Source organism: Agelaius phoeniceus, chromosome Z (genome assembly GCF_051311805.1).
Source record: "Agelaius phoeniceus isolate bAgePho1 chromosome Z, bAgePho1.hap1, whole genome shotgun sequence".
Classification (NCBI taxonomy): domain Eukaryota; kingdom Metazoa; phylum Chordata; class Aves; order Passeriformes; family Icteridae; genus Agelaius; species Agelaius phoeniceus.
In genome coordinates, this window is record NC_135303.1 from 74,194,842 (window position 1) to 74,212,679 (window position 17,838).

At 40.6% G+C, this 17,838-nt stretch overlaps 3 protein-coding genes across 6 annotated transcripts in view; 1 reads left to right on the forward strand and 2 right to left on the reverse strand.

Annotated features, from left to right (window-relative positions):
* IPO11 (importin 11) overlaps window positions 1–8,102 on the reverse strand; it is a 79,795-nt gene extending 71,693 nt beyond the window's left edge. The window contains exons 1-4 of one of the 2 annotated variants that reach the window (XM_077171198.1): window positions 7,968–8,102; window positions 7,418–7,485; window positions 1,318–1,402; window positions 889–1,032 (exon numbers count right to left, since the gene is read on the reverse strand). In XM_077171198.1, coding sequence (XP_077027313.1) covers window positions 889–1,026 — 138 coding nt within the window. In that variant the 5' untranslated portion in view covers window positions 1,027–1,032; window positions 1,318–1,402; window positions 7,418–7,485; window positions 7,968–8,102. Of the gene's footprint in view, window positions 1–888; window positions 1,033–1,317; window positions 1,403–7,417; window positions 7,486–7,764; window positions 7,903–7,967 lie in introns of those variants that run through there. The other variant, XM_077171199.1, reaches the window with a different exon arrangement.
* An 898-nt stretch (window positions 8,103–9,000) lies between these two features.
* On the forward strand, window positions 9,001–16,129 carry DIMT1 (DIM1 rRNA methyltransferase and ribosome maturation factor). Its single transcript, XM_054652018.2, has 12 exons — window positions 9,001–9,193; window positions 9,339–9,412; window positions 9,760–9,846; window positions 10,211–10,272; window positions 10,384–10,477; window positions 10,579–10,628; window positions 11,427–11,550; window positions 11,667–11,759; window positions 12,463–12,527; window positions 12,777–12,840; window positions 13,324–13,430; window positions 14,162–16,129. The coding sequence occupies exons 1-12, from the start codon at window positions 9,139–9,141 to the stop codon at window positions 14,202–14,204; spliced, it is 918 nt and encodes a 305-aa protein (XP_054507993.1). The 5' UTR covers window positions 9,001–9,138; the 3' UTR covers window positions 14,205–16,129.
* The window catches only part of KIF2A (kinesin family member 2A), a 58,108-nt gene continuing 56,355 nt past the window's right edge, over window positions 16,086–17,838 (reverse strand). For all 3 annotated transcript variants that reach the window (XM_054652017.2, XM_054652015.2, XM_077172224.1), the window contains one exon: window positions 16,086–17,808. In XM_054652017.2, the coding sequence (XP_054507992.1) occupies window positions 17,723–17,808 (86 nt within the window). In that variant the 3' untranslated portion in view covers window positions 16,086–17,722. The remainder of the gene's footprint in view (window positions 17,809–17,838) is intronic.

The following is a 17,838-nucleotide window of genomic DNA, read 5'->3' on the forward strand; positions in this document are numbered from 1 at the left end:
TCTTCTACTCCTTTCTCTAAATCCTCAGGCTCACCTTCAACCTTCCAAACAAATTAGAGGGTTTATAGAGACCAGAACACATCACCCAACAAATCTGAGGCATTCGATCTATGCACTGAGGACAGATGTTTGTAGAAAAAACATTTTACCTCTGTTTTTAAGACTATTATAAACATATGCAGAGATATTGGAGAATAACAACAGTGTTAACTTTCACGTATCTTTGCTGAAACAGCTTCATTTCCTTTTTGACTGTGTTGTCATCATTTTGACCATATTAATGCATCCATTTCACTAATGGTCATAGTACTTCTAGAAGTATTCATCTTCCCCATTCCAGACCTTACTACCATAGCCAGGTCAGTTAATCTCCCTGGGAGTTTCCCTCCACTAACAAAAAGGAAAGTAATCCCAGAGAGGTATCACACAATTCAATGGAAAGCATGAGGGAACTTCTATGAAAATGCTCATAAAGCATCATCTTCCCAGAAAAGGAAAGGTCCTTATTGCCTTGATATATAAAAGGTCCCCTGCCTCTTGAGGCAGTAAAGGCAATTCCTTTGAGTAGGGCCCTCTTGGCCTTTTACCATCCACAATTCACAACAGGCAAGTAAAAGATTTAGCACTACTGCCCACTCATACTGCTAGAGACTGGATTTCCACCTTCTGAATACCTGGGAAAAGAGCTTACTTTGAGATACAGTGATGACAATGCCTAGCACTGTTGTATCCTACTTACCACATCCTTCAGCATAAGGATTCTACTGCCTGGACCATGACAACTCAGGGCTTCCCCTCAGCCAGAGGTTATGGCTCAACCGTGTTCTAGAGACCAGTACTCAAAATTATTAAGAGTTTACTTAGTAGCACTTTTTCACTGTATCTTACCAACAAGACTGAATAAAAACCTGGCTGTGTCTCCCATTGCTTCAGTTGCTCCTCAGCTGGCTTCAACACTGCAGTATCTTGGCTAGTAGCTTGCGTCAAGACTTGCAAAACAACAGTGCTAGCACTGTTGAGATCCATGAAAATCTGAAAACATTTAAAAAGGAGAAAAAACACCTAATGAGAAAAAGATAGCAAATATAGACGGGTATTTTCCATTCTTATTATCCAAACACCCCACGCTTATTTTTCATTAGACTACACAGTGTAAAGATAGCACGACACCCACTCACAGGCAGTTGAGGTACAGGGATAGAACTATTTGCTTTCAGAAATCTCTCAGCAGAAGGAGCAGGCATTAAATCAATCATTACATGCACATTTGCTAGATCAGAGGAACTGCAGGAAATATTTTGATTGTAAAACAGTTACCTCTCTTGTGAAGCACAGCAGCTAAGAGCAAAACTGCAACTAGAGATAATTACTCAGCTGTAAGCAGAGCAAACCATGGGGTTGTCTGAAAGAGGCAAAAATGCAGATAATTAACATTTTTGCATTTTACTTTTTCTTCAAGACAGAAAAAGGCACATTCATATAGTCACATTCTATAACTCAAATTCATCCAAACGATTCATATTAATTAAAAAAGAAAGCATTAAGTCTCACAATTAGTCTTACATGATACAGAATTTCCTCAATGTATTTGGTTTCCTTCTTATTTAGCATACAAATGCTAACCAGCTAAACTATAAATGCATATTGCCAAATTTCCAGTTTATATACGTGGTTTGCACTCTTGTACTCTATGAAGGCAAAACAAAACCCTGCTCTCCAGATGATAGAAATTACACTTATAATGACCACAGAAACAATGTTACAAGAAGAAAAAGACACATATATGAAAGAAACTATGAAGTCTGTTTTCTGCTTAAAAAAAATACAGTTTAAAGCCTAATTAACTTTTAATAACAGATACACAGTTGAATATTCATATACTTAGGTTTTCTAAATGATCAACAAAGAACAGTTTCTCTTCAAAGAAGAGAGAGAAGGAGGTTGAAGTGGGGCATCAGGAGGAATTTCCTCATGGAAAGGATTAATAAGCATCAGAATGGGCTGCCCAGAGAAGCTGTGGAGTTGTCATCCCTGGAGGTGGTCAGGAAAAGACTGGATGTGGCACTTAGTGCAGTGGTGTAGCTGACAAAGTAGTGATCCGTCAAAGGCTGGACTCAGTCTTGGAGGTCTTTTGTAATATCTTGATTGGAAATCACTTCTGTGATTTGCTTTTGTTTAATGGGAAAAAAAGGTTTATTTTTCCACCTTCAGGAAAAAGATCAAGATTAAAATTGTTACAGTAATAGTAACGAAGTGGAAGACATGAAATTTATTCTGACACAGGTTTAAAAATTTTAATTTTTTTTTTAGAAAAATCACCTTAACAACAAAACTAGCCACAATACTGGAGAGCTTTTATACCAGTAATAGCATTGCACAATTGAAAAAAAAAGTTCTTCATCTCCAAATCTCCAACCATCCTCTAAAAAAACTGACTAAAATTTGAAGGTCCTAAGGTTAAAAAAAGTCTACATTTAAACCCATGAAACACAAAATCACATCTCTCCTCACAGCAATAATTAAATTGTTGACTCCATCTCTGCTTTATACTTTCCATGTGAAGAACCTTCCAATCTTTCTGCTTTAACCAGTTGTGCACAAGGTAGCAGAAGGGGGGTTGCTACAGGGGTGTCTTCTGTGACCAGCTGCAAGAGGCTTCCCACACGTCTGACAGAAGCAGTGCCAGATGGCCCCAAGACACACCTGCCACTGGCCACAGCTGAACCCACCAGCAACAGCAGTAGCACCTCTAGAAAAACATGTCTAAGAAGAGGGAGGAAAAACCTGAAGGCTTTGGCTTCCACTGGAAATTTATATACTCCACTAGAACACTTCTCATTAGAAGACATACTTGAGTTAATAAAATGCAAGCACAAAAAACAAGTGACTTTTTTCCAGTTTCTTATTTCAAAACAATTAGCTGGCAGTTCTAAAGATAACAACAAAGGACAACAACAAAAATCAAAGAGAAATATTTGCTTCTTTTTTAATAATGTTTCTCATTCCTGAAAAGGTTTGTACTTCCATGTAAAAACTATGGAGCAGCTATGGTTTGAGCTACTGCTCAAAAAAAAAAAACCTCAAGAAAAATCAAACAGCTTAGTGGGTTAGAACAAAAACTTATTTAATCCAATGCTCTTGCTCTGTCAAAACCACAGCAGATACTCAGGTCAGAACATTTTACATAATGCTGGCTTGCCATCCAGAAAACTCTGGTTCAAGGATTTTCTATTTAACAGCCCTCAAGATTTAGTCTCCAATGAATTTGCACAGTTGCTTTTTGATCCCATATAAAGATCATTAGATGAGGCCATCACAAGCCAAATAGCAAAACTGAATTAGAAAATAATCTCCCCAGAGATAGGTCAACTACAAATAATGTTTATAAATACTGTAAAATATTTAGTGAAGTGGTATAATCTGTATGATTTGGATAGCAAAAAATTAACTGGAAAAACATCTAATAAACGTGTAGCAAATACAAATGGCAGACATGCAAAAAAGCTGTCTATTGCCACTGCTTTTTAAAAATTCCTCTGAACAGTTTCTGTTTTCTTCTAGTAAGTCACTATTTTACTTGTATTAATTTCTAATTTAAAAAAAAACAGAAAGAAAATAAAGAGAAATTTAAAAATTTCAACAAAATATTTTGAATCAATCCTTACTGTACAAAACTTGAATTTGCAGTTTAAGCTAGCTACAAATTAGTTAACCTAAAACAAAGAGCTACGGTGACCAAAATAAATAGTATAACCCTCTGCTTCTCCCTGAACCCCTTAAATACCCAAAGAGGGAAGGAGCAGGAAAAACGCAGGTTTTCCTTTGGATCATGTTTTCCAATAATTTTCACACCACATTGTTGACAGGTAAATGTGCTAGGCATAAAAAAGCAGACAGAGCAGCAAGCAGCTTTTATTTCACACTCTTGACAAAATGTGATGTAAACTTAGAACAAGCTTACAAACTGTGACTGAGCCATAACTGCCCAGCAAAAGACAGCGGTGGGATCCTGGGGGCACACACAATAAAAAAAAACCAAACAAGCCAAAAAGTCAAGCCATCTAAGCACACTGTTCCACAAACACTAGAGGACATTACAGGAGCAAGGAGGACTACATGACTTCAAACAATGCCTTCAGGTTCAAGTCCTAGCATGTAATTTCAACTCTGACGAAGTTGTTACCTTCCCTTCTCACTGACAGGATTTCTACAGGGAGCTTATTCTCTGCATGCTCCATGTAAAGACAATCTACTCAGGGAGGGCACCAGCTCCTATCTTAGTGGGATCTGCTCAAAATGCAGTTTTAATTACTGCCATGTAGAGATGCACTTGTGAAAGTTATTCCTGTAGACAGATACAGCTGCACCTTGGGAGTTTAAACCCAGATCTCTCCAATCTTAGATTGTTGTGATACTCTCATACTGCCCTCTTTTCTTTTCTTTTTTAATTGATGAGATAGAGACAATCCTCACTATTTAAATATCTGACTTCAGCTGTTGCATGGGAAAGGCAAAAGGGACACAGGTTACTCCAGAGACTGGTTAAATCACAGGGACAAGGACTTTCTCCATAGTTCATGGGACTTCTACAGCTTTACTCAGTACTGAACTATATCTACAAGACTGTCCTAGAGATGCAATTAAGAAGGTGAGTATTAAATAGCTATTGTCTTTTGGGTACTTTCAGAAACATGAGGCACCTATAGAAATTTTGGCAGTCTGTCAACCTTATAAGCAACACATTTTTAGAAGGAATGGTCTAAAGGTCTGCATCTGTGTCACAACAGCCAGAATTTCCAGGTTTGATTACTGAGTAAGGGTGTCATTTCCTTTTTTTGTTTACTAACATCAGTCTGTGTCTTCACAATAAACACTGAGCAGTATCAGGAATGTTCACTGCCTTTTCTGTGGTCCACACCTATTGCTATAACAACCAAATTGCACACAAACATATTTGAGGAAGGAAAAGAAATCCCTTTCACTAGAAAGTATTCAATGTCTTAAATGTTCTAGTTTTATACTAGAACATGTCAGTTTAATGTTTTTCCTTAACAGTCAATGTTTCTGATACTAACAAATAAGTATCTAGGGTATCTAGGTACTTTTCCCTTCACACTAAAAAGCATCCTAATTTTAAAATCACATGAGCTATGAAAAGAAATTGGCAACTACTAAACATCTGAAGGGGTACAAAACAAAGGATTTCATCACTAAACACCTCCCTACTTCACTTTTTCTGAGAGAATGCAGTGTAACAACTCACTCATATCCAGATAATTAATTCTGTGTATTTTTGTTCTCTTTTGTTAAGGATTCAATTAATTCTTTCCAGCTGTAAGAAGGTGCAAGAATAAATTAAGATTTTATGAAATCAGCAGAAGACAAAGTCATAAACACATTACACAAAATACAGTGTGCTCTCTCTGATCATAATGCAAATACATTCTGGGCTACTTCAAAAGCACCAGTGGCTCTGAGGATATGGTGATCCTGCTTTACCCAGTGTCTGAGATGGTTCGTAGGACTCCATTTCCAGCTTGATTCTCACAGTTCTCCCTCTCTTCAGTTCAAGAAGGAGCAAACTGGAGAGAGGTCAGAGCTACTAGGATAGTCTGTGGTCTAAAGCAAATTATCTGTGAGGAGGTAAGGTTTAATGTTGTTTAAGACAGTGGAACCTAAGGAAGACTTTGCAGACACCTAAAACTAATTCCCCGAAGAGTGCTTACAAAGAGGACTTGCTGCTTCCTACCAACAGATTATACAACTAACAAACAACTTTAAAGCTACACCCTGCAGCTCAGAAGTAGAAAATTGGGACTGTCATTTACAGCAAGGAAAGGAAAAAAAAAAGTTTCAAGGAAAACAGGAAAAAAAAAGTTTCCATGCTGAAAAGCCACAAGAACTCCTGAAACAAGTAACACAAACACTGGCATTCAGTCATAGAGATAAGATACATTACCAAGGATACTCTCACCTTCAGGAAAAGTTGTTAGTTACACTGATTTTTCTCCGGCCTTCCACAAACTCCTCCACAAATCTCTTTTCTAGCATTGCAGTTATCTGCATCAATCATGCCACATGCTCATAGTCCTACTGAGGAATGCACCCAAAAGAACTAAAACTATCCTGGTTATTGAAGGTACTACTTAAACTCACTAATAACTACAGCAATCACCAAAACCAACACAATGACTAATATTAAGCATTACTAAAATTTTTCAGAACCTACATATTAATTTTTCTTTATGTAATTGAACCAAGCTATCTAAAGTTTGCCCAATTTTTAAGCCACAGTAAAGAAGACAAAATGTCTGAGCAGCGAAGAGTTAGAGGTGTTTTTTTCCCATACTGGTAGTGACAGAAACACAGAAGTAGAATTTCCAAAATTTCATTTTTAGAAAAATTTAACATTGAAACTAAAACTTAGGTCTGAAAAAAGCATGCAGAAGACATGAATGATACAAGAACTAAGAACAGCGAGGACCACAGTAACAAAGGACAGCAACAAGCAAGGCTGACAACAATGTTAAGGAAAGTCAATCAGATTATATTAAAAACTCTGAGAAGAAGAATGAACTTTGATTTAAATAGTAGCCACCAAAGTGACCAAAAATTCCCAACAGAAAGACCAGGGAGCAAAAAAATGAGTGAGACAATTCCAAGGATTAACTCAAAAATTACTGTGTCATAGTGTTCAGGACTGATGACACAGGAAAAGACAAATGGATACAAAGACGATGTAAGAATATTTTTAACATTTAATAGTAACTTTCTAGGATGACCAATACTACAAGGTCAATCTCATTCCTTTAATTTCTTCCTAATTTATCTAATTTAATGGATTTTTAAAAAGACCTGACAGACCACTTAAACTAGTGCCACACAGCTGAGATGGAAACGCATGTTTCATTCAGTCCTCATGCTCTGAAACAGGTTTAAACCCTTTCATTTTAACTACAGTTAACTCCCACTTTTGATGATACAGTTCCAAAATGTTATATGTAAAGCATGGGTGACAAACACCTTTATCATTTATACACATGATAATAAGTGTCCCTGATGAGAACAGTACAGTGAAAGAATGAGAGAAGAAAAACAAGAGAGCAGTAACAAATTTGGTGTTGCCATGAAGTTTGAAGAAACCAAACTCCATAAGGGACATGCTTTTTGCAAAAACTCGGATATATCCTACATACATATAAATTTGAATTCAGCAGCATTTTGCTGATGTGCTGTGTGAGCTGATTTAAAAGCCAGACCAAATATGTTGCAGATATGACTTCACGTATGAGACATGGGAAACAAGGCACATGGAAGTGTAAGTGGGAAGCTGCAACACCATTGCATTTAGGGCCTTGTCCTTATATTTTACACATAGTTCTGTCTTCCACGGTAACAAATTGGAGAAATAACTCACCACTGCTGCACTGAGCCTGCCTCTGTTTAAGGGAAGACTGCTCGGCAGAAAAATTGCTGTTCTTCAGCCTGCAGGAAGAAAACAACCACCTGGAATAAAGGCAAGTACGCGCCCCTTCCCGCACAAAACAAGTTCTCTCGGGTTAGCGCCTCATCTTCCTCCCAAGCCTTCCATTAATTCCAGCCTAACTAAAAACTGTTTCAAGGAGAAAGCGGGAAACTGTTCCCTGGAATTAGGTAACAGTTATTTACTTCCTGCTCCGAGCAGGCCCTTTGCCGCGGCCACCAGTAATAGGTACGGGAGGCCTGGCTGCCCTAACCCCGGGGGCGGTGCCCCGGAGCCGGTACCGTGGCGGGCACTCCACGCCGAAGCCGCGCCGGCTCGGGCAGCGCGAACGGGGGCACAGCCGGCAGAGCAGCAGCCGAAGCGAGTACGAAGGAGCAGCGCCGCCGGGAGCGGCGCAGCCCCGGGCTCCGTGCCCCGAGCGCTGCCCCGCTGGCAGCCGCCGGCGCCGTTCCCCCCGTCCCGTCCCGTCCCCTCCCGGCCTCACTCGAATCGGGACCAGCGAGCGCCGCTCCGGCACCACCGCCTCCCCGGCGCGCGACCCTGACGTCACGTCCCCGCGACGCCAGAGCGCTCCCGCGCTGCTCCGCCGGCAAAAGAGGGGCGGGGGAGGGGCCTGGAGCGTCGGGGGCGGGGCCGGGAGTCGGGGGCGGGGCTCCCGGAGCGCGCTGCCCGCTGACGTCAGGCGGCGGCTACACGCGCGCAGGGCGGTTTGGCGCGCGCGGCATCCGACGGCGCTTCCCTGAAACGTTCCCGAGGGGAGGGGGGGACATCAGGGGTGCGTGGTGTTCATGTCAGAACATAACGCTAAAAATGTATGTATGAGAAAGTAAAGCAAAAAATACAGAAAGGATTAAAAAAACGAGTGTACTTTATTGGCGTGGCAGCGGCTGGGAATGACTGCACCGGCACTGTGACTCCGGGCCACGAGCGGCCGGGCGCTTTGTGCGGAGTCTGGGCGTTAACGCGCCGCATTATCTTATCGGCAGAAATTGATGAGGGTCGCCCTGCAAATCCATCCAGCCTTCCTTCCTTTCCTTCCTTTCCTTCCTTTCCTTCCTTCCTTTCCTGCCTTCTTCCCCTCTTTCCTCTTTTCCATTTTTTTCTTCCTCTTTTTTCCTCCTTCTCCCCCTCTTTCATTCATCTCGCCTTTTCTCTTTTTCTTTCCGCCCTGCCCCTTTATCCAAAACCCACTGCCGTCTGCTTACGGACTAGGTAGGGCTACTAAACACACACATTTTTAGGCCGTGTGTTATTTACTAATAAACCTTGGAAAGCTTCTGTGGACCCGCTGACATCCGTCGCCCCTGTAGCCCACGGTCACTTAGGCCTCACGGCTGCTCCCATCGCCCGAAGGGTGGGACGGATCCGCCGTTCCCAGGAGGATCGAGCGCGCGCGCGGTCCGCCATCCCGCCAGGGGGCGCTGCTCTGCCCGCCGGCCGCACGTGGGGCCGCTCGCCAGCTGCGGTGCCGCGCGGCACGTGGGGCGCGGGGCCGGAGCGAGCCGAGCGGGGCCGGAGCGAGCCGAGCGGGGCCGGAGCGAGCCGAGCGGGGCCGGAGCGAGCCGAGCGGGGCCGGAGCGAGCCGGGCGGGGCCGAGGTGAGACGAGCCGGACCGGACCGAGCGGGTCTGAAGGGAGCCGAGCGGAGCTGCCGCCATGCCCAAGGCGAAGGCCGGGAAGCGGCCGGAGCGCCGGGAGGGCCGCGCCGGCGGTGAGTGTGGAGCGTAGCGGAGCGGGCGGGCGGCCGGGCAGGATCCCGGGAGCCGAGGCCGGGCCGGCCCTGGCACCCGAGGCGGCGCTGGCGGGGTGCCGGCGGATCGCGGCTGCCCACGGTAACACAGCAGTCTCTTCCCCAGGCATCCTGTTCAACACCGGGGCCGGGCAGCACATCCTGAAGAACCCGCTCGTGGTGAACAGCATCATCGACAAGGTGGGGGCGGCGGCGGGCCCGGGAGCCGGGGCTGGCGGGACGGGCCGGGACAGCGCGCCGAGCCGGGTGCCGCCCGTCGGAGTGCGTGGTGGCCTTGGCCTTCGTCTGTCTCTTAACGTGGGTGCCCGCTGGTTACTCACGCGTGGCCAGCAATGCGGCATGAACCAGCGCCAGGACATTCCTGCTCTCCCCGTTTCCCACTCCTTCCTTTCTAAACGACTCTCGCGCTCCCTTGAATACCCAGTTCCAACTTTTTACTGTGTCAAAAGCGCTTACTTTCATTCTAAAGTCAAATGATTGCACGAGATTGGTGCTGTGGAAGCACTCAAAATGCCGTTTGTCCATAGGCTGCCCTGCGCCGCACAGATGTCATTCTGGAAGTGGGCCCAGGAACTGGAAACCTGACAGTAAAGATGCTGGAGAAAGTCAAAAAAGTAAGTGCAAATTCTCTCACTTCCCAAGCTCTGACTGTGCCGGGGCTTAGACTACAACAAACAGAAGAGTCTTCAGAGGTGTGATGAACATAAGTAGAATTACTCCATTGATATTTTTCTTAACGTATGAATAACCCCAGTGGGTTTTTAGCTGATCACATAAATTTTGTGTGGTTTTATCCATTGCTGTTATCCATTTATATGGTAAAGCTTGCTTGTATTTGGAGAGGGTAGAAGGTGCATAGCCTAATAGGGACTTTGAAAGGATTCTTTCAACCCACAGCAACAGATACAGGGTTGGGGTTTTATGATTAAATTCCAGTTAGGAGATGCATGGAGTTGCAAATATATACTTTTTTTTCAGGTTATTGCATGTGAAATTGACCCTAGACTTGTTGGTGAGCTTCAGAAGAGAGTCCAGGGCACGTGAGTATCAATTATGGAAACAGGGAGCACGTAAAGCAGCAGAGCTACTTTGGTACAAATTTTGGCAACAGTGCTTTTCTGAGGATAACCACAAGGTATCTTTTTCCCCAGGTGTCTAGCAAACAAACTTGAAATCAAGGTTGGAGATGTCTTGAAAACAGATTTACCATTCTTTGATGCATGTGTGGCTAACTTGCCTTACCAGGTATGGGACGAACAACATAGCATACAACAACATTAAAAAATTATTTTTAAATGCTGATTTCCCAGGAATTATACTAACATTATTAATTCTTTTTTTCTCAGATTTCTTCACCTTTTGTTTTCAAGTTATTGCTTCATAGACCTTTTTTCAGGTATGTGGAAGAATAGAGCTCTGTATTACTTGGGAGGAAGAAAAATAGTTTAAAAAATGTTTTAAAATCCATTATTTTTTTAGTTCCTAAGATACAAGTTTGATGGACCAGAGCTGCACTAAAGATTTTCTGTAATACATAGTCTGACAGTGCCTGGAAATTAAGTTAATGTTGATGTATTGAGCATGAGGAGAAAATTTAAACTTGGCAACAGTGCGTGCCCAGCAGATAAAAACAGGAGTTACATCTCCTTAGTATTATAACTATTCCAGGGATAAGCAGGGCATCATAGCATTTCAAATACCTTCCTATCTAAGTTAGGCTGGAAAGGGTAGAATCAATGCCAAGTCACTTTCTTGTTGTCTGATCTAAAAATGTAACTGCTCTGTGTGTCAGACATCAGTATGTCAGCAGCTTTTGATTTCTCTCAAAGGAACATTGGTAACATTATCGGTCAATTTTGGAAAGCTTGGATTTGAAGGACTCAGCAGAGAGTTACTCTAAATGATTTATTACAGTCAGGCAACTCTAACACTAGACTGTCTCTTTGATTCTGATTCATTTAGCAGTATAAATAATCAAATTATGTAATAGATTTAAGGAGACTTGGATGGCTTCACCAAGTTCTGTGATGGGTTTTGGGTTTTTTTAACACACAAATCAAGGCAGAGTTGTTTATTATGAACGTTTACTCTTCTAAGTGCTGAGGCAAACTGTGTGTTTTCCAAGTGTGTTAGTTGGCTTCTGACATAAAAATTGAATACATAGAATTGATTTTTTCATTTCTGTTATTCTCAGGTGTGCAATCCTTATGTTTCAAAGGGAGTTTGCACTTCGTTTGGTTGCCAAACCAGGAAGCAAATTGTACTGCAGACTCTCTATTAACACTCAGCTATTGGCTCGAGTGGACCATCTGATGAAGGTATGTCACTCTGCCTTTAGGTAACTCAGCTATCAAACACAAAAGAAGAGTGTTGCAAGGGATGTGAGGAGTTTGTTGCTTATTCACACAGCTGCTTGACTGCTCTTATCTAACAGGTTGGAAAGAACAACTTCAAGCCTCCTCCCAAAGTCGAATCCAGCGTTGTCAGAATAGAGCCGAAGAACCCACCACCACCTATCAACTTCCAGGTGAGCAATGTATATTCAGCATAACATGTTAGAGATAATTTCATACTTCTTCCCACTTACTACTCAATTCCATGTGCTGATTCTAGTACAAACTACCAGCTATTCATTGGAGTTTCCAAAATGCTTATTTCTCTGTTGATCAGGCTTGTGTTACAACATTAACAGAACATGCCACCATCATGGGGGCAGCTTTGTGTACAGTATCTCTCATAAGACCAAGGTCAGTTGGAGAACTGTTGGTAATAATGTCCCTTTCATCATGGTTTCCGTCTCCCAGAGATGTTTCTGGCTGATAAATTTGCAGGTTTTGATCAAAGGAATATATGAGATTTATCTTCAGACAAGTGTGTGTAATCTCAGAAGACAAATGTTACAGAAGAGTATTCTTAATTTATAAAACATTTCAAGACCATTTCAGCCTTGCCCAAGGTTAGCCAGATTTTCTTCAAGTATCTGCCTTCTCTGCTCGTAATAGCACCTAAGCATGAAAAAGTACAATTCAAAGGGTTTTGGGGGTGAAGTATTTTCTCCTCCATTTGTGTTGCTTTGTCCAAGATACAGCTGGTTTTCTGTTGTTTAGAAGGACATTTCCATGAAGGATATTCCTTTGTGTTCAGTATTGTTCTCAAATTGTCAGTAGTAACTGTTCTTGTTTGTAGTAGCTGTATGTTACTTTCTAAAATTCTGAAATTTTCAATTTCAGGAGTGGGATGGTCTGGTAAGGATAGCCTTTGTTAGGAAAAACAAGACACTCTCTGCAGCATTTAAGTAAGTAACTTCTCTCTGTTAACCATTTCTTTTGTGCAAATGCATAGCAGTCTTACATAGTCAGTGATAAACCATGGTGGATGAGTTATACTGATGTCACAAGCTTTTTCTTTTAGAGGAAAACGAGGCAGCTTTTTATGAAGAACATTTCTGCGTAATCATTACAGTTTTTTATAGTAGATATTAACAACTGATTGAGTGAACAAGAGTCACAGTTCAGTTTTCATGCTAAACATTTATTTCTTTCAGATCAAGTGCTGTAGAGCAGTTGCTGGATCATAATTACCGAGTTCATTGTTCCTTACATAATACAGTAAGTTCCTTCCTAATCTCTTCTACTTCTGTGTTCTGTGGCCTACATACTGACTTTTATAAGAGTAAAAAATTAACATTGAAAAGCTTAATGTATCAAAGTTTTTCCAAAAGAGTTTGAAGGTTGGAGGAACTTGCCTCTTTTCGTAGAAAAAAATCTAAAAGGGTAATTAAATCATAGTAAAAAAGCTTAAAATTAACTATATTGTCCATATCTGTATGTCTCAAGGTCTTTTACTAATTTAATAAAACATTTCTTGTCTGCTTTTCAATACTGTTGTGATTCATATATAATGAATGAACTGAGATACAGAAATTCAGATTCAACAGAATAATACAATAATCCATAATAGAAAAAGTATAACTTACATTTTTTCATTTGAAACAAGAACTGTTCTAAGAACAGGAAATAATTAATTATTTAAATGAACCTTTTCCTGTGTTTTGAGTAGAAAATCATTTCTATCCCATTTTTCATTGACAGGAAATTCCTGAAAATTTCAAAATTGCAGAGAAAATACAGACAGTCCTAAAAGATACAGGTTACTCTGAAAAACGAGCCCGTTCAATGGATATAGACGATTTCATTCGGTATTCTTTTTTTTTTCTCTTTATGCCTTCCTTTTAAGCTTCTTGAAATTCTACCTGCATCTGTAGCTGCATAGCACAGATTAGTATTGGGTTGCACAGGAATACTAGGGTTTCCCTCTTAGTACCTGACACTCCTTGCTTCCAGTCCTGAACATGAGCAAACACTTAAGGCCTACTTATATATTTCAAATGCTGTTTATAATATTGAGAGCAACTAGGTAAGGATTCCTGTTTCAGGTGTTTCTGTACTAGACCCTTCCGTGTCTCCTTTAAAAATGGCCATAGTGTAAACTGGTTATTAAAATTTTTCTAGAGCTTTACATGGCTTTTCTCTGCCTTGAGGATTAGGCCGTAGTCTATAGCATAATTTTAAATATGAATGATTAACTGCTATATTCCACTCTTACCTCGGGTGGCATCATGAATCCTGTTGTAATTCAAGACAAAAGTTCCTAGCTGTTTCTCATTTGGAGAGCTAAGACAGGTAATGCTCTCCGAAAAAACATAGTGAACCTGGTAGGATCCAACATAAGTAACTTCCTGGAGAATAAACCTGCATCTCTAAAATGGCAAATTTGCTAATAACTTCTAGTTTGAGATTTGTTAAAATTCTTTTTTTGCAGTTGATCATTGATGGTTGCTTTCATGCTATTTTCTGTGCACATCTTAAAAATGCCTCAAGCTGAAGTTTAAATTGCTAGAATTGTCATACACGTATTTCAATCTTTCAGATTGCTGCATGGCTTCAATTCAGAAGGCATCCATTTTTCATAGATACTGCTAGAAGAATGAAAGATGCTGTATTTTTTCACCAAAGTTTTACCCAAGCCAGAGTGAGTGCAATGGGACAAGCTCTTCGTAAAAGCAATGAACAGAATACAGTGGGTATGCTTGGACTCAAAATGTTAGATGTGATTTTATCGCAGACAGTAGGCAAGGAGCTGCTGCCCAGTCTTTTAAAAGCAGCAAATTCTTCCAGAGCTGAAGCGAGGTGCTGGACTGCCTCATGACTGTGTTTTCCAATATATATCCAAAACATGGATTGATGATAATTGAAATCTGTGTTCTCCAGTGATGGACTTTACCTCAGTATATTCATGTACAATACTCAACAGTACAACCCATAATGGGTCTAGACAACAAAAAAAAAGTTGTAGCAATTCCTTTTTTGGTATCAATCATTTGTGTGTTTGTTTTAAAGTGTATTGAAACACTTCCTTTTGATTTGAGATGCCTGTCTTTCTCATCCTTCTGGTAACTGCCAAGCCTGTTAAAAATCTGCTTCTCTTAGAGAACCCCAGTGAGTGTTTCTCAGAAAAGAAAAGAATTTACCTTGTGGGCTTGATATCATTTACATTATTGCCTTTACCCTCTCCTCCACTGTAGGACCTGGAAAAAAAACTACCAGTGGGCCAGGGCTTATAAATACAGACAGCAGGGTGAGTGTTTTGTTAACTAAATTCAAGTATCTATTTTTTAAGGTAACTCCTTCACTGTTAATGCAGGAAAAAATTCTAGCACAGATCATAACTTTCAGTGAGATTTAGAGCAATGCATGCAAATTAGCAAAACCTCCTCTAAGAAAAGCTTTTATTTATACACATCATTAAGGTTGGAAACGATGTCCTGAGTCCAGCTAGCAGCCCCATTAACATCCTAATGGTTTTTAAAAGTAATCAATTCAGAAGCATGTATAGAAACAGGCATCCTGAAGCATTGAGTTAAAAAACTGAATTGCACATTTATTTCACTATTTAATTATTCAGTAATTCTAGTGCTGCTTCACTTCATGCAGTGAAGTGAATCAAATGATGAGTTAGTTAGATAGCCACAAAGAATATGGTTGGACTGATACAGAAGGAACAAGTGCAGAAGATATGTGCACTTGTTGTGTGCACTTCCTTAGTGCTTTTGTTTTACTGCAGAGGAATAGAATATAAGCTTGTTTGAATCCTGTTCAAGTAATTTCAGTCTGCTATGGCAATGTGCTGCAGAAATTCAAGTACCACAACCAGCCCTATTAATTCTTCTTTATTCTAATTGCTTCAGTATCAGGTGTAGATCTGACTTATAGCAGGCTGTGGCACAAAGACTGGCAGTAGACAGTTGCAGCTAGCATGTGCTACTTGACAGGACACTTGTAATTTACAGGGCTTTGTAAAAAGGTGCTGAAAGCTGACTGTCCTTTCTGTCCTTGTGGGACCCACAGTAAGCCATAGCCTGGCTGCGGTTCTAGGCTTGCATGAACAGATATATGGAAGCTACTGTTACTCCTGTGGGATGCCTCAGTCTTCAGAAGTTTCTTAGAAAGTAAAAATTGTCTAGAGCAGCTTGAGAGAAGACCTCTGATACTGTATGATAGCCTGTACTATCACCTGCTAACAGAACCTATTGCCTTCTATTCCATTGGCATTTTTTCTTATAGCTGTGATGGGTGATGATCTTAAAAAAATGTTCAGAAAGAGGTGTGATGTTTTTTTAAGATCTGCTGCAAAATTAAAGTCAGGAGAATGGTCTGGGGAACTTCCTTCCATATAACAAACTTGTATAGAAGAGTTGGCTTTATTTTGAAATCAGAGGCCTTTTCAGAAATGTAACCGATCTACTTACAAATTGAAACCCTTCCCAAAGCATAACAGAAATTCTCAGATGTAATTCATTTAATAGCTTAATTTATTAAACACATTATGTAAAATCTACATTGTTTCAGTTTTCATGTTTACACACAAGAGGATTTTTTATTTTTAACCATGATGCGACAAGAGCTTCCCATAGCCTACCTTTCTATGGGAGATACAAACATTAAACACTACAAGAAGTTCTGGCTCATTTAACTCTCTTTTCATTGCCTTCCCTTTATTCCCCCCCTCCAGGCCTGGCACAAACAAACAGGCTTGTATTCCAAAAGTAGTTTTTAAACATCCCCAAGGGAAAGTCTGCTGATACAAACTCCTGGAAAGAGGGAGAACTCCTAGAGAGATCTACAGTTCTTACATGAAAGGTCAATCTTTTTTGCATACTGACTTGCAAAAATAACTTGAGTGCCACCACCTAAAAAGTGCTGATACACATGGCGCCATTTGTGAGAATTCAGGTATTTGTGGGATTTCTATTAGCGCTAGGTAGAGGTATTGTGCAAAATCGTCAAATGATGCAATTTCACCCCACTTTTCAGCTGCTGGCACTGTACAAAGGGAAAAATAGGTATTAGCTACTTCTTAAAGCAACAGAACTACTCAAGCTACCTGCAAACTACGGTTAATGTACATGTAACTTTGTCATGCATCAAAATCCAAGTTTTTAAAACAGTATGTGAAAGGCCAGTATGGACGTATTTATCCCCAAAGTTTGATAGTTAACTTATCCATACATAGCATTATCACACCATACCACATATCATATTATCTGCATTATCCTAAGATACAACTCTCCTCAGTACTTAAAACATTACCCTTTAATATACATCAACTAATTTATATTTTTGTGGGTTTTTGTTGATTTGTTCATTTTTTTGGTTTTTTTTTAATTGTTACAGATAAATTGTTGAAATTATATAACCATTCTTAATGGTATTCAAAGAAAACAAGATTCCAGATTTTCACACTAAAAATGGAATGTCCAGCTGTTTGTCTACTCTTAACAGCCTGCAGTTCCTCTTAAAATGATATGGCACATCCTGTGAAATGAAACTATCCACCAAAAAATAAGTCTTCTTGAAACACACACACTAAAGTAATTTGTATTGACAAATAAGGAATGTATTTTTTAAGGCTGTGCTTCAGAAAGAGGATATTTAGGGTTAAGTAGCCTTCATCAAGGCACAGAATGGGAAGAGTTAAGCACAGCTGTTTGTGGAAGAGAAGTTACGTTAAACCACTAGTGAGGTGTGCATGCACGCCACAATTTTAAACTGCACAGCTGGTCTTTGTCATAAAACTGAACATGGTCAGAAGGAAGTGCTGTGACTTTTTAATGGCCACAGTTTTACTTTATTAAAAATATGGCAAGTATTTCCAAACATTTCACTATTTGAATAAATGAAATATCTAAACAAAGTGCTTCACAGATCTGGACCCTGCAGGTTGTGCTGTCTGGTCTAGAAGCATTTTGTAGACATCAGGAGCATTTCACATAAAACTGAAAATGTCATTCAGGTGAATAAGAAACAGGAGATTTCCACAAACATTGCTAACATTTTTACGCTTTCAAGTAGTTGAGTTCTCTCGGTCACTAGGTTTTGTAACAAATGTGTGCTACAGCAGTACAGGTTCCTTTAGCAGCAGAGGCCCTTTTCAAAGGGCACGTGGTCTTTTCGGGTTGATCTGTTTACTGGCCTGTTCCTCCTCTTGTAGAGCTGCCCGGAAAGATTTCACTTTGTCTTTAAGGAAAAAAACAGAAGGATGAGAAC

What these genes read in the sequence shown, in the direction of transcription:
- DIMT1 (XM_054652018.2), top strand. Translation starts at nt 9,139, where the DNA reads ATGCCCAAGGCGAAGGCCGGGAAGCGGCCGGAGCGCCGGGAGGGCCGC. An exon ending in TGCTGGAGAAAGTCAAAAAA is followed by an intron (nt 9,847 to 10,210) that starts GTAAGTGCAAAT and finishes CTTTTTTTTCAG; the next exon opens with GTTATTGCATGTGAAATTGA. An exon ending in CACCACCTATCAACTTCCAG is followed by an intron (nt 11,760 to 12,462) that starts GTGAGCAATGTA and finishes TTTCAATTTCAG; the next exon opens with GAGTGGGATGGTCTGGTAAG.